Genomic DNA, 14,942 nt, shown 5'->3' with positions numbered 1-14,942 from the left:
CACCACAAAGCACAGCAGCAGGTAGACACAAGCTCACGATTTAGGGAGAAACACGCCCTTTTCTTGCTCTTGAAATGCAAGGGAGTGAAACGTATCCATCCTGTACTCCACAATGACTGGAGTCTTCCTGGGATAGCCTGGTGGGCAACCCTAAGAACTGCATTAGTGGGATGCAAGCCTAGGTTTCCACTATGAAGACAAGACATTACTTAGTACAAAGCCTGAATAAAGGTTTGGATCTCGTCTTGAGTCAGTGGAGCTGGAGAATCCTGAAATTCACTTTTAAAGTCAGATGTTTTTTGAAGTGAATGAAGTCGTACTGACTAAAATGTTTTGCAGAACTTCCTACAGTACTACACAGAAAACCTTTTAACATATATGTTCCCCTTCCCCTACTGTAAAACACAGATAAAAGTTTACCTTGCATACGATCTCCAGCCCGTATGAATTCTCACCGCGACTAGAAGCACCTCCAATTTTCTCCACTCTGTTGATTACACCTAAAGATGCATCTAGGACAAAAGGAGGGTCCTGTAGACAGTTGAAATTTGTGAGTTTAAAAAGGGGAGGGGGGGAAAAAAATCCCCAGCTCCTGCTCCCTCATGCCTATATTCCCAAACATATAGCTATTATTCACACAGAATTACTCTCAAAGAACACCTAGGTCTAAAGATTGAGTAGCCAACAAAAGCAGATGGTTTCAAAAGCTTACCCGTTCCATGCTTTTAAAATACAGTCTATAATTGGTAACAGTAAGGGTTCCTCTGATTGCTCCAGTAAAGGGGCAGATGTAAGTAACATCCTTAGCTTAAAAAAAGAAAAGAAAAAAAATTTGTTAATTTCATGGTTAATTTATGGGAGTAAAATTATAATAGTAACAATATTTGGGGGCTCTGCTTTTCAGATCATGAAATGAAAACAAGCTTAATCTGGGGTTCTAGCCTAGAGGTAACATGTAAATTTTGGTTTTGTGGAGAAGGTAAGAGGTTGGGTATAAACTGAACTCCAGCAAGTACCATCACCTAGAATCCTACATTTGCCCAGAACTGCTACTCCTGTAAAAAAGCTGGTATTTGGCTGCAAATGGTTTACTTTTACTAAGCAATGCCTTGCCAGTAGCTGAGAACACCATGCATGAAAAGAGATGATTCCTGCCTAGATGCATACATTTGAAGCTGTCAACAACCTGCATAAAAGCTAAGGATCGACAGCAAGCTGGTTTGTGCCACCAAGGACAGGAAAAGGCAGCTCTCCTACATGTGGCTTTTAGGATGCTTGGGTCCTTCTGCACACCCTTGCACGCCAAGTCAACCCTGGGATGAAGGCACTCATGCTAAAAACCAGCAGAGCTACAGTGATTTCCAGCAGCCAGGAATTTGTATAGCGCCCAACTGCTGGTGGTTTTAAGTCTGAAGTCAGCGATCAAGTTACTCTGCAACAATTCAATTATTTTTGAGCCTGAGTGATGGTGACTTAAAACAGTCCCCTTCTTAAAAGGCCTCAAACGTTTCTCACTTGTTCCAGCAAAAGGTAAGAGGTGCTGCTGGTTTTCCACAGCAAACACCTCCCCTAACTGCCCTTCTGTTTTACATCAATTAAAAATGCCAACGTTTAAGTCATTCCTTCCCCCCCACCACCACCCAGTCTTCTGCCACTGAAGTGGTGGGCTGGCTGTGCCGTGGCAATGTTTTACACGATCACCGTCAAGTAATGACACCCCTCAAACACACAGATATCCTTTCAGAAGGAGACCCACTGACCAGAGCTGCCAGATCCATGAAAGAACCCCCTGGACCATCTTAATAACCTCAAGCCTCCAAACTCTATGAGATCACTTTTGTGAGGGCTATGCGAAGTCAGGAGGACAGCTCGCCTCCCAGCCAGGTGACAGCCACCACGCACAAGAGGCATGAGGCTACCGGGGTGTCAGGATTGGGACCTGAATTTCCTCTATTTTATCTCATGAGATTTAGCCTGGAGGGAGGAAGAGAGACTGCCTTACTCCAGGGCACTGGCAACTGATGTTACTAAATCGTCCTCGCGTCAGCTCTGCCTCTGCATAGTCTCCACTGACTCTCGGGATTTGGATATGGAAAAGGATCCCTAAAAAAATCAAGAGTGACTAATTCAGAGCAAAATACGGAGCACAGAATTTTTGGTTAAAAATAAAATATATATATACACAAACTAGCAATTTCATTATTTATTTATTTTCATTTACGTGCATTTGTTGGAAGGACAATTAAACACAAAATGCTTCTAGCCACTTCTAATTAAACCAAGTGTTTCATTATTGGCCAATTATTAATCACTACTTTTCAATGACTAATTTGACAGAGGTTGGAAAGCAGACTCATGAAGCATAAGGGTGAGGGCAGCCTGCCTGGTTTTTCCACTAGAATTCCCATTATTCAAAATGTAATTTCAAAATGTTTAAAAAAAAAAAAAAATCTACTAATAAGAGAAGTGTGCATTTACATCTGAAGAGAAACAGGATTTCTGGGTAAAGAGGAAAGGTGCTAGAAATATGTTTTCCAGGTAAGAAATCCCTGGCACAATCTCAAACACTGGCCTTTCCAGCTTGTAAGCCACATCACCTTTCACATTTACATTTTATTAGCTTAGTTTCCTAAGGAAACAATTGCACTTAATTGCACTGCCCATGTACACATTGCTATGGCTTGTCTGACCTCAACCCTACCACAGTTGTATGATTTCAGCAGTCTCCATCTGATAAACAGGGATCTCCAAGGCATTAAGATCCTTCACTGTTTGTGAGAACAGATGCCAACTATGAGGGAGGTTGTACTAGTGCTACTACCAAGGGAAAGTCTAATAAGCTCAGCTTTTGGTAGATGTAAGAGAATCAATATGGGAGAAAGATACTTGAACCAGGATTTATGAATTCCCTCGCTTATGGAATTCCTGTCTTTTATAGGGCCAATCTTACCCCAGATTATTGGGTTGGCTGAAATAATTTTTCTTTCCCTCCCTGTAAAATACAAAGAGAATTACATTTGCCTTTCTTGACACTTTTAATAGGAAATAATTATTGCTGATGAATAATAAAGATTTCTTTTTTGCTACCTTTAACTTCTTGCTGGACCAGGCAGCTGCTGTCTGGCCTACTCTGAAAGCCACCCACTCTAACAGACTTAGGTAGCTCATCACATTTGCCAACAGACAAAATACTGATAACTCTGTTCTCTTAAATCACTCCCCAGGAACCCTTCAAAATACAGTCCTGCTGTCAGAGCTAACTGTGCCTGTGGAGTGAGTTATGTCAGTCTGCAGTGCATGGTTGGAGTACGAGCTTAGAGTCCTTAGGAAAGGAGTAGAGAAAAGGACTGAGCATTGAGGTGGGATTTTTTGCTTGGTTTTAGTTTTGTTTTGTTGTTGGGTGGGGTTTTTTGGTAGGGTATTGAATTTTCTTTAGGACTGAAGTTGCTTTCTTCCATATAATTTTAAGAGGAAGGCAACATGTTAAACTAGCAAATGCAAAATATTTCACAGAAAATTAATTAAGAGACTTACTCAAGCTTTCAGACTACCGTGCATCAGCAAACCTGATGCATGTCAGAAAGTCTGGATGAAAAAAAAAAAAAAAAAAGAAAAAAGACCCATCCTCACACCACAGCAAGCTCTCTGCAACAGCACTCTGTCCTCTCCTGAAGTTTGCCATAGAAATTCAATGCACAATTGTGCTGTGTAAACCTGCAAAGCTACCCTGTGGCAAGCACAACTTGAAACGGTTGATCCATGTCCTCTCAGGAGGCAGCAAATGCAAAGCTGTGCAACCCTGTCTCAACGCTCATGCTAAGATATGTTGAATTGCCTTGTATTTGCTACAGGCTAAGAGGAGACATATAGTTACCTTGGCTTATGTGATGCGCAGTAACCTGATTAATGAAACAACCTGATCATGGTTCTCAAAACACCAGCAATTTGGTGTTGTTGGTCAATGACCACCAAGGTATTCTGCTCTACAGATAATCTATTTGGCCAACAAACAATACAGAATTTCCTCTTCACATACCCATGTCTTTAATGGTTTCTCCTGGTAGCAAAGGTGGCTCTTCCATTTCAGCCAATTTATTAGTCTCCCTCAGGACCTAGGCAAAAGACAGAGGTAGAAAATGAAATTAATTATGTTTTCATAAACCAAGAAGTTTACGCTTACCTGCAACGGGTCAACAATAGCAAGGACAACAAATATTCAAAGATCTTGAGGTACTGCCTAGTGTCTCAGGCTTTGAACGGTCAACATAAAGCCTGTGAGAGACCTCGGAGCAGTCCTCAAGCCTACCACTGGGCTATACAGAAGTGTTTAAAGCAAGGAAGTCTGTGGGTAAAGCAGGCTGCGTGCTCGGGGAGCACACTTCCCAGGTAGCTGCTTTTCATGCTCCAACTTTCTCCTCCCCAGCTCATCAACACAAGTCAAACTCTCTCACAGTTACATATGGAACCAAAAGGATCAGTTCCTTTCCCAGCTGAAGTGATCAACTATTACCATGATGCTATCAACTATTAAGTAGAGCAATTTCTAGTTTACACTGAGGAAAGTTAAAAAGGAAACCTTGTGACACCACTGTCTTCAATGAGGGTCCGACAACTGCAAAGATCCTGATTTGGCTCAGTAGTAGTGACTTGTTACAAAGGTTAGATTTTGATAGGCAGGTACAGGAGGTACAGTTTTGATTTTTTTTTTTGGCTGTCAAATGACCCCTCCTCCACTTTCCCTTGGGTTAAAATTATACCACAGGGCATTACTTTTCACAGATATGACTGCATTTACACAAGGGTTTTCACAAGAACAGCTGCTATCACAACCAGATAGCCATTTTAGGAAAGCACAGCTCTACGAAAGCATAACCTGAGGTCTAAATCTACGACAAGAACACAGGCAATGACAGGACAAGGGGCAATGGGCACAAAGTGGAACACAGGAAGTTCCATCTGAACATGAGGAAAAACTTCTTCACTCTGAGGGTGACCAAGCACTGGAACAGGCTGCCCAGAGAGGTTGTGCAGTCTCTTTCTCTGGAGATACTCAAAACCAGCCCAGATGCCATCCTGTGCAACATGCTCTAAGTGATCGTGCTCTAGCAGGGGGGTTGGACCAGATGATCTCTAGAGGTCCCTTCCAACCCCTGCCCATCTGTGAACCTGTGAAACGCGCAGAGAAGAGCATACATAACTGACATAATGACATAAGATGAAGGCTAAGTCTATGTGGCCAAACACAGACAGATTTAATATTGCTCATGCCTCAAACCAGCCAACTGATCACAACCACAGCAACACAACAGTTGCTCGATCTAATAACACAGACAGAAAACAGGTAAGTTAGCCCAGACTCTGCCTCACGCTGTAGCAACCACAAGACTTTGGGTTTAAAGTTGGCGTGCATCCCACCTGGTGGAGATAGGCAGACAGAGCTCATGTCTGCTCACAACTGAATGTGCAGACTCGCCCAAAATGCTTTCTTTATCTTAATGCAAGGAAAGAGAAAGAATTGTTTTAATTTGGTATCAGGAAATCCCTGCAAAGAAAATTCAAAGACATGGCCTAAAGTGGCACTCTAGAACCTGACATGTCTGTGGTCAATTTTCATGTAGGATCAAGCCAGAGGGAGAGCCTCAGGGAAGAAAAATTCTCTAAACTACACAAAAAAATTAAAAGAAAACCCAAAGAAACCCCATGCCACAATAAAAGCACATTCCAGCATTTTCACACAACAGATTGACGTATAGATGAAAAGATTAACAAGATCAAAGCCTTCTTGAGAACAAGATGTACATTTTAAAAAATGCACTCAAAAGACTCTTAAAAAAATAAAATAATAAAAGCAAACACAGTCCTGGCTTCTTAACAGGAACCTCACAACTGCACCCACTTAGGCCAGCTCTTACCAGGAAGGCTGCCAAAGCAGCCAGACTGGGGTCTACAGGATGGGTAAAGGGAGGTCACCATTGACAAAGCTCACACTGGCAGCACTGAACTTGCAGGAAAGCTTCTCCTCCCCCACGCCAGCAATACCAGTATAAACAAGGTCTTGCTGGTGTAACTAGCACAAGTCTATGCTGAGGACTTCTTGTCAGCTCAGCTGTGCTGGCCAAAGATCACACATCCCATCAAAGCCCTGAGTGACGGCCTCCCTGACATAAGCCTGTGATCTAGGCCCACTTTCAACTCCTGTGTGTCGATTTTTGCACTTGAGTAACAGCTTTGAAATTATCAGGATAACATCTGGATTATGCCAAACGAGATGGACGCTTCTGGCTAATTAGTCCGTAAGTGGTGGTCATCTTTGTTACCTTTTATCTTGGAAGGACATTAGTAAAAAAACACTCTGCGTTCAGGACGCGATCACAGCTTCTTCAAGAAGGTCCATACCCCACATGGGCAGCAGCTGCTGCTAGGATCACTTCAGTCAACAGCTGGACTCGCTGCTCTCCTGCAGATGTCAGCGGGAGCACCTCCAGCAGTAAACATTTAGAGGACTGGGTTATATTTTAAGCCAAAACAAATATGAGGTAAGACACATTGGAAGCATTTGGTATGACAAAAAGCTGCCATGATCACTAGGTGGACAGGGCTCATGTGGGTTTTAAACACTGTGCTGCAGGTGGGGGAGACAAGGAGGGAAGAGGCAAGCAGTATGATAGACGAAGACCTCCATGTCAACACCATTCTGCTAAAGACAAGGTTGAAAGCTTTTTCGGTTTAAAACCTGGCTCTTGTAAGTCTAATAAAATCCATCTGCTCACTCACACTCTCTGAAATGCGGAGTCCCCAGGGTCAGAGGAAAGGATTAGCGATCCAAACCTGCACTCGCTTCAGCACAGGGCAGCGGATGGATGACCTCCTGGAAGCACAACACTTCAAGGTCAACAGCTTCTGCCCCATTGCCTTCCCCCCCCCCCCTTTTTTTTTTCCTTTTTCTTTTTTTGGTACAGAGTTAAGGACGAAACTGTCATTTTCTCTATCCCCCAACTGACCTCAGCCACAGGACCTACCTCAGGTAATGCAGCTCCGACTGCCTTCATGATGATTTTAAAGTCGGTGCAAGCACATCACCCCTGGCTAAGTCACCCTTCACAAGAGGCTGAGACAGACATGGCCAGAAAGCCCAGGACAAACACTTCTCCGGTGTGCCGGTCTTTGCAGCATCTGCCCAGCTCTAGACCTTGAATGAGTCTCCTAGTTGGAAAATGAACACTTGAAACCCGTCCTGGCAGAAACTGAGAAATGAACGGTAGGCATTTTCCTGAAATCCACCTCCATCAATGGCTCTTTAAAATTGATTCAGGGAAATGCAATCTGTGTGCAGCTGACAATGCAGGCAGCAGGCACAGGAGAAGACATTTAGGGCAGCGCTGAAGGACAGTGGGTGGCAAGAGGGAGGAAAAGTGGGTGGATAAGGAAAGAGGAGTTTTGGAAACAGATCAGGGGAAGAATGGGATGGGACAATGCACGTGGAGCTCTGGAAGGAGGCTAACACCATAGATGGACCCTCTGCCCCTTATGTGACTAAGGAGATGACATGAAAAGCCCCTCCACCTTCCTGCCATCCTCCCCTCCCCCCCAAATAATAAAAAAAAAAAAGGTTCATTAAACTATCAGAAAAGTTTTGTTTTGTACATTACCCTATTTTCAAAACTCTAAAAATAACACTCCTGGGCCCAGATTTAGCCCTCTGCAAAGCCTGCAAAACAAAATTAAGAGCTCCAGTGCAGCAAGAAAGCAAGTAGGGGAGCCAGGGACATGACTGTGGCAGCCTGGCTGACTACTGATGCATTAACGCTATTGAGGCAGGTATCATATACATCTGTAGCTGAAATGTTTCACCTCTGTGCACCTCAGGTTTTTAGATTGTTCAGTAGGAACAAAAACGAAGAGAGCTTTGAGATCTACAATGAAGGTTGCAGCCAGAGCTGGGCAGAATCAGCATTACTTAGGAATAGGACCAGGTTGACATAGAGCCACACACTGGCTGTATCTGTCACAAACATCACTATGATGGTTTCTGTAAGAAACAAATACAACCAGCAAAATTCGGTAGACTACTTCGCCTTGCCTCTAAGCCAAACAAGATCTTCGTTATCTTTTCCCCGCAAAAACATTATGCTTGGTTACTGAATCTCTGGGCGAATGAAGAGTTTAGTTATACATCAGAATAACCTTTATTTCTGTCGTCTTTTCCCGAGTAACATAATTTACCCATTCCACCCATCAGCAGCTCTCCCTCTAGATAAAACAGCTCTCTGGGATGCAGAGCACAGGAGTACCTTAGCACCTAAAACCAAGTCCTGGCTCAGCTCTCAGAGAGGGCGTGAGGACTTCATGCCACCACCTACCTTTGTTCTCTGCTCAAGCAGCGACTTGGCAGAACAAACCCACACTTGCTACATTTAACAACCGCTTCTCTAACTCCAGGATCCCACCTTGTGTTAGCTCCAGCCCACCTACCCGTGGCTGAAGGTGCACAGCTCTCTCACACCCTCCCACCTAGAGCACCCAAGGCAGGAAAACCCCAATACAACTTCTAGATCTCAGCAACAAAGCAATCACCTCTTTTGCTTGCATGTCTGGGGTCAGGGAAAGAGGTTTAGATCCTGCTAAAATGGTAAGACTGCTCCCTGCCTCATCCCTTACCTCTTCATACTGCGACTCAGGATACTGCAGTTCTGCCAAGCCTCTCCAATCACGTGTTCACACTGCCTCCCAAAACAGCAGCCAGCACGCTGCTCCAAAAATCCCCCTCCTGACTGATGTCCCTGCACGACTCATGCACGCAGCTCATCCCGAGCAGCTACAGCCAGCTCAGGACAGTACAGAGATACGTTGTGCCACAACTCTAACCACCGGGTCTCAGAGGTCTGTGCATCACTGAATGCTGCTCCAGAAGGACCCGAGAGGGTGCATGAAATTCTGTATTCAGTATTTGCTTTTGCCTGTGAACAAAAGAACTGATATGTTTTCCTCTCGTATAGCCTGAGAGGTGTTTGCCTACCAGTGGAGCTGCACAGCCAGGATGACAACACACGTCCTGCACTGGCCGAGGCCAAGCCAGGATTGCTTCCTCCTACCCAATCCACCAGTGCTGTAATTGCTCCTGGATCTAGTTCAGTCACGATGCCTGGGTTCGCTTAATGGCTTTTTTAATGGATGTTTTTCCATAAGCTGGATCATTTTGCCAGGACTGGCTTAGGGTGTGACCACACAAAAGGTGGCGTGTAAACCCAGGGCAAGGGAGGCAGAGCAGCCGGGACTGACTAGGGACAGTAACTGTGTCCCTGCACACCGACATCTTCAGCACAAGCCTCCAGGTAACAAAGATGCACAAAGAGAGCAGAGTACCTGAGGTCCCTCCTAGCCATTTTCCAGTTATTCTCTTCCTTCTCCTGAATATTTGAGTCCTGAAAGCCACAGACAAAGGTCAGGTTTTTTGGCTTCATGTAACTTAAAGGGAGACTGACTACAGGTTGGTGTTACCGAACTGCTGTGTTCTCAAGTCTGCATAGATTCTCCTACCCTGAATCACAATCAAGATGAACAAAAAGACTCATTTTGGTTTAGACAAAATTAAAATGTACCCTTTTTGTGATCCCCCCCCCCCCAGTTAATCTCTCCTTGGTAACCTCCTACACACTCTAAATCATTTTGCATATTTTGAACAGATTTTTTCCTGCATAAAGCTACAGTGCTGGTGCGACATATATGACCCAACACCATGACCACCTTGCTCCTGTATTATTCCTTTCCCCAAAAACAAAACTGCCGCATCTATGGAAAAGACAAGGTCTCCAGGCTCAAAGCTGCTTTTGCTGCAGCTACACACAGTCCCGTTCTGTGTTTCCCACAGCAGGAAGCCAGTCTCTTAACTGGTCCCTCGACATAAACATATATAACTTGTCTGTACAGACAAACATTATACACACACACACAAAATTTCTTTGCATCTGCAGCCCCTGAACTCACAGGTTTGGCATGTCTACCTTGTGAGCATGCACTGGTCAGCAGAACAGGCAGGATATACGCTGCAGGGACAAGAATGTGTGTGTTGTACGTGTGTGTGCAATAATATACACATGGAATTAGTAGATTTTAAAAATATGTAGCTTTTCAAATTATGGATTTGAAACTCAACAGTCAAGTGAAAGGTTTTATCTCCTACAGGAAACTATTTGTCTGATATTTCACATTTTAATGGACAACTGGGGAATATTCTGCTTGTAGTTACCATATCTAAACTTTCCTCTCCCCCTCACCTTTTTTTAAAAAAGGTCTTTCCCTCAAGGACTTGCACATGATTAAATACCCTCCTGAATCAGCACTCTTGACTCTCTGGAGGCAGGGTAGTCAGTAAATTGCAGGAATATCCACTTAATCTAAAACTGGAGATCCCCATCGGAGCTAGTCACCCTAGGCACTCCTTTCTCCCAGTGGAAAGCAGGAGACCTAGGAGACTCACCTTTAGGATGAGAGCCTTTCTCCCCACCATGGGCTGAGAACTAGAGTAACTGGAATGCAGATCTCCGGTGCTTCACTGCAGCCAGGCCAGCGGTGCCCAGACTCTGGGACAACCCGACACAACTGAGTGGTCACAACCTGTACTTTATAGAGGGGTCCAAATTTACTCTGTGCAGAGAGGCAGCAGGAGATGAGTCAGGACGGATCCAAAAATTGCATGAACTTCATTAAAACAGGCATGACACCAAAGCCTGTAGGACAGGTCTTATTAGCTGAGTTACCACAGACAGCGTTTGGGTCAGAGCTGGCTCCTTTCTGCTGTCTCAGAGAACCACTTGAGGGAAGTCAGCCTTTCTGCAAAAGCTTAGCCATAGGATTGTTATTACATACTTGATTTTTTTTCCAATTATTTTCTTTGTAAATCAAGAGCAAAACATATACACTTACGTAACCAATGTTTTTCTCCTTTTAAATGCTTTTTGGTGATCTCAGACCATGTTCACCTATTCCTCCCCCTGAATTGTCCTCCCACTCCACCCTTTCCTCTTTCATGGTTGTTGTCGTACAAGTCAATCAACAAAAGACAGTGCCACTATGGCAGGTATATCAAGATTTATCATTACCCCAATGAAGGTGTAAAAACCTCTGAAACAGAACAGATAAATGGAAAGAGTTTACCTAACTCAGAAAAAAAAAGCATGGAGGTCTAATTCTGTCCAGCTGATGCTGACAGAAGCTGCAGAACTGACATAAATACATGCAGAATCAAGACCCGTATGCTTATTTAGGATAATTTTTCATAGGTGCATGTTTTTTGTCTAAATGAAACATTTCTTACAGCAGGAAAAAGGGCACATTTTTTTCTAGCATTTTGCTGCTTAGATGCTTCTGTCTTCTCAGTGCTTAATTAGAAGGACAGCAAAACAGTAGCCGTGCTCACTTGACAAATTCTCCTGTAGACTGTGAACACTGTACTACTTTGGAGACATTTTCAGCTGCCATTTATAGCTATTTCAAGTGTACTTTGAGAAGATTTATGTGCTACGTATCCTACTGCAAATGTAATAAAACAAAAATTGAGCAAGTAAATGGACTTTGTTGATTATTTTTGAATCATTAAAAATACCACAGCAGGATGACTACAGGAAAGAACAGCAGTATCTCTGCATGACTGAGGCATGGGGACTTTTCTTGAGGATTATGACCAGATGGGTTGAAAAACTATGTTAGAGACATTCAGACCAGCAAGATATTAATTGCAGGAAAATGCTTTGTGTCTTAATCTTTTGGAATATTAGAAGTTCAAAGGGGAAAAGACAAAAAACCATAGACACATGGATCATTTCAGAATAGTACACAGAGAATCAAATATACCATCCAAAGACCACATCAAGCCCATTCAGCTCCTAAGAGAGCACTCAGCCAAAGAAGGCTTCCTAGCTTGGTTAAAAAACAACACGAGGCATTTAAGTTATCAGTAAAATGTTCTGACAACAGACTATCTACTACACTATGAAGATGATAATCACACACAATGTACACTGCAACTGCCTTCAACTATGCTTTCCTAGTCTCAAAAAAACCACTGACACAACTAAAAAAACCAAATCACAAACTGTGATCTCTACGTACTTTTGAGAAAGCATAAAAAGGCTTGAGAAATTACTTGCTTACTTACCACTGTCTTGAAAATCTTTACAAAGAAGCTAAAGATTAGTGTATTTAAAAAAAAGTTATACAGTCACCAGGGTGATATAAAGACACTCCTCTGGAGGAGGAAGTAGCCACCATGCAGCATTTCCCTGGGGTTTTCTGCTTTGTTTTTTCCACGATGTACTTCTCCACTCAGACCCGAGTGTCCAGTGATGAAGAACAGCCTCTCCGGGCTGCTGAATCTGCTGGGCCCTTGCTGCACAACTACAAGGCAAGGCTTAGAACCTCAAAGGAACACATTGTTGAGGGCCACTTGTTCAACCACGGCTGGCTTGTCTCTTCAAGTTTGCATGGCTTGGTGCCTCAAGACAATTCTCTCATTAGGCTCCAACAGAAAGTCGTCATTGACTCAACACAGCAACACTCCCTGGCACAGAAGGTTGCAGATATTATCTATTCAGACATGGCCAACATTTTTTAATACAGAACCACCTTCAGTGCCAAGGGTTCCACATACATCTCAAACGACAACAGCTCTGTTCTCCACTGGCTGCTCAAAAACTTTGTACAGCACATTACCCTGACTCTATCCTTTCTTTATTTTTACAGTATTTTGTTTAGCAAATAACTTACATGGGGAAATAGATTAAAATTTTCAAGGAAAGCATTAAACTAGTTTAGTGAAGTTCATATCATCGGTCTTAAGTAACAGAAAAACACTCTCACCACAGAGTTATAAATACTACCAACTAAAGTAAGTCACAGAAAAATGTCTCTGTTACCAAGAATTTCACTTTGGAGTTCAGTGATATGTAAGATAAGGATTTGAGATACAAGTAATTACAATGAGTAAAAAATCCTACAGAGGGGAACAAAGATGCTTCATTCAGTGCAAAAACATCTATAGAATATCAAATTTTGGCAGGTACTGCATGCAGTCACAAATCCATATGCTCCTTTTAAATACCATGCTTGTTCATTCCTGCCTGATTTGTGTTTCAATCTACAAAACTATAACTGGGGGGGAGACGGGGGGGTGGGGAGAAAAGAGCCACCTCTTACCCAGTTTTACTCAGCAAAAGAAGAATTCTTGCACTTTGCAGCTAGGAGAAATACGGCAGTCAGTTAGGAAGAGCTGAAAATATTTTTGAGGAACATCTGAAGGCCATTTGCTTATTCTCCTTAGTTTTCCACTCCTAATAGATGGCAATCATAAATGCTTCCAGAGATTTCCTTCACTGTGCATTACTTCATATTCGAACATTCAGGTACCTCTATATAAGAAAAATTAGCAACGCTTGCTGTCTTTGCCTTCTTCGAACTAGATGAGCACTTAGGGAGTATTAGTTCCATGTAAAGGAGACAGAAAACTGACTGCATCTGGCTTTTCCCCCCATCTAATTTGCATGAAATCAATATTTGCAACCCAGAGGTTGGCTACTCTGTGTTTTTGTTTCCTGGAAAGGGGGAGGTGCAGAAGAGGACTTACTGGACAGAGGTGCAGGGAGGGGACCAAGATTTTCCATCTCTCAGGACAGTTTAAAAAGAAAAAGATTGTAATTCTCATAAAATATATAGCATTTACAGTCCTGGAAACTGGAGTCCTAGAAAAACATGGCAATAGCAGGGGCTAAATTCCAGTCACTCATGGGGCTGTCCTGGAATGACCACGCTTATGGACAAGAGCATCATTCATTCTCCAGAAACAGTCCTTTGTGCCTTTGTTCATTGACAGCCTAATGCTCCGAAGAAAGGAAAATGGTTTCCCACAGACGCACACACGCAACTCGTATGGCCAAAATCAGGATTTTGAGATAGTTAAAATATTTTTCTCCATAAGATTTTCCTACTTCTTCTCTGCTGTTCTAAGTCTCTCTACTTGATACCTTTGATAACGTCAAGCATCACCCATTCTTAGATTTGGCCTTGATTTCAGCCCTGTGCGCAAAAGGACCTGTGGAAACACTACACACAGACCAGGTAAGGACTACTACTGCCTGCATAGCTTCTGCTGCTGTATACCTGCAAAAATGTGAGGTGCACCTCCGTGTGAGAATATGTCTGAGCCTGAAGTGATGACACAGAGGAAGACATAGGGTCAAGTCTTCACACAGTGACAGTAAAAAGATGAACTGTTTATTTAATTTCACTGCTGTATCACCAGTTCACATCTAGCCAAGTCTTTTGTGACCGCAGGTCAATTATCTTCGCCATCTGTTGGCTTGTGCAATATTGTCTGTAATTTAATAGCAGCCACAGTCCAGTGCACTGGGAAAGAAAGCTCACCTCACAGAAGACATCTTTGCATTTGCTATGAACTAGTCTTACGGGCAGTCCCATGTGAAGAGACAAGGGCCAGTCCAAAACAGGGCAGTCCCTTATCTCTATACGTTGCTAAGCGAGGATGGAGCTGACTGGCAGGGCAGAGTCTTCAACTACCTTGGAGGTGTTTAGGTAGAGGTTTTTTTGTGATTTAGTGCTTCCAAAATAGCATCACTCACTAACCAAAAAGTCCCTTAAAAGCAAAAGTAAAAAACATTGTTTAAATGAGTGCTTAAAGTTTAAAATGTTATGCCGCTCTCTAAACCCAGCTCTTGTTGAACATGTGTTACACATAACCGAAGCCTGACACACTTCCTGCGTTGGCAGGGAGATAGCAATGGAAAAGCTCAGTGAGGCTAGTTTTAGTGATTTACAGCAAAGGATGGGGGGGGGGGGGAAATCACATATTTCTTCAATATGTTTTTCTGCTATCAATATACAAGTTCTACATAAAACCAGTCTAAGCCACTTTGCACTAAAGCTAGAATAAA

General features: G+C 43.1%; 1 protein-coding gene across 3 annotated transcripts in view; it reads right to left on the bottom strand.

The window, feature by feature from the left end:
* MTMR2 (myotubularin related protein 2) overlaps positions 1–14,942 on the bottom strand; it is a 66,461-nt gene that overhangs the window by 24,361 nt on the left and 27,158 nt on the right. For all 3 annotated transcript variants that reach the window (XM_054818309.1, XM_054818302.1, XM_054818318.1), the window contains 3 exons: positions 4,037–4,112; positions 713–807; positions 421–531 (listed from right to left, as the gene is read on the bottom strand). In XM_054818309.1, the coding sequence (XP_054674284.1) occupies positions 421–531; positions 713–807; positions 4,037–4,082 (252 nt within the window). In that variant the 5' untranslated portion in view covers positions 4,083–4,112. The remainder of the gene's footprint in view (positions 1–420; positions 532–712; positions 808–4,036; positions 4,113–14,942) is intronic.

This window comes from Grus americana, chromosome 1 (assembly GCF_028858705.1).
Source record: "Grus americana isolate bGruAme1 chromosome 1, bGruAme1.mat, whole genome shotgun sequence".
In the NCBI taxonomy this organism is placed as follows: Eukaryota; Metazoa; Chordata; class Aves; order Gruiformes; family Gruidae; genus Grus; species Grus americana.
Note: the sequence above shows the minus strand (reverse complement) of the source record. Positions and strands in the feature narration are given on the sequence as shown.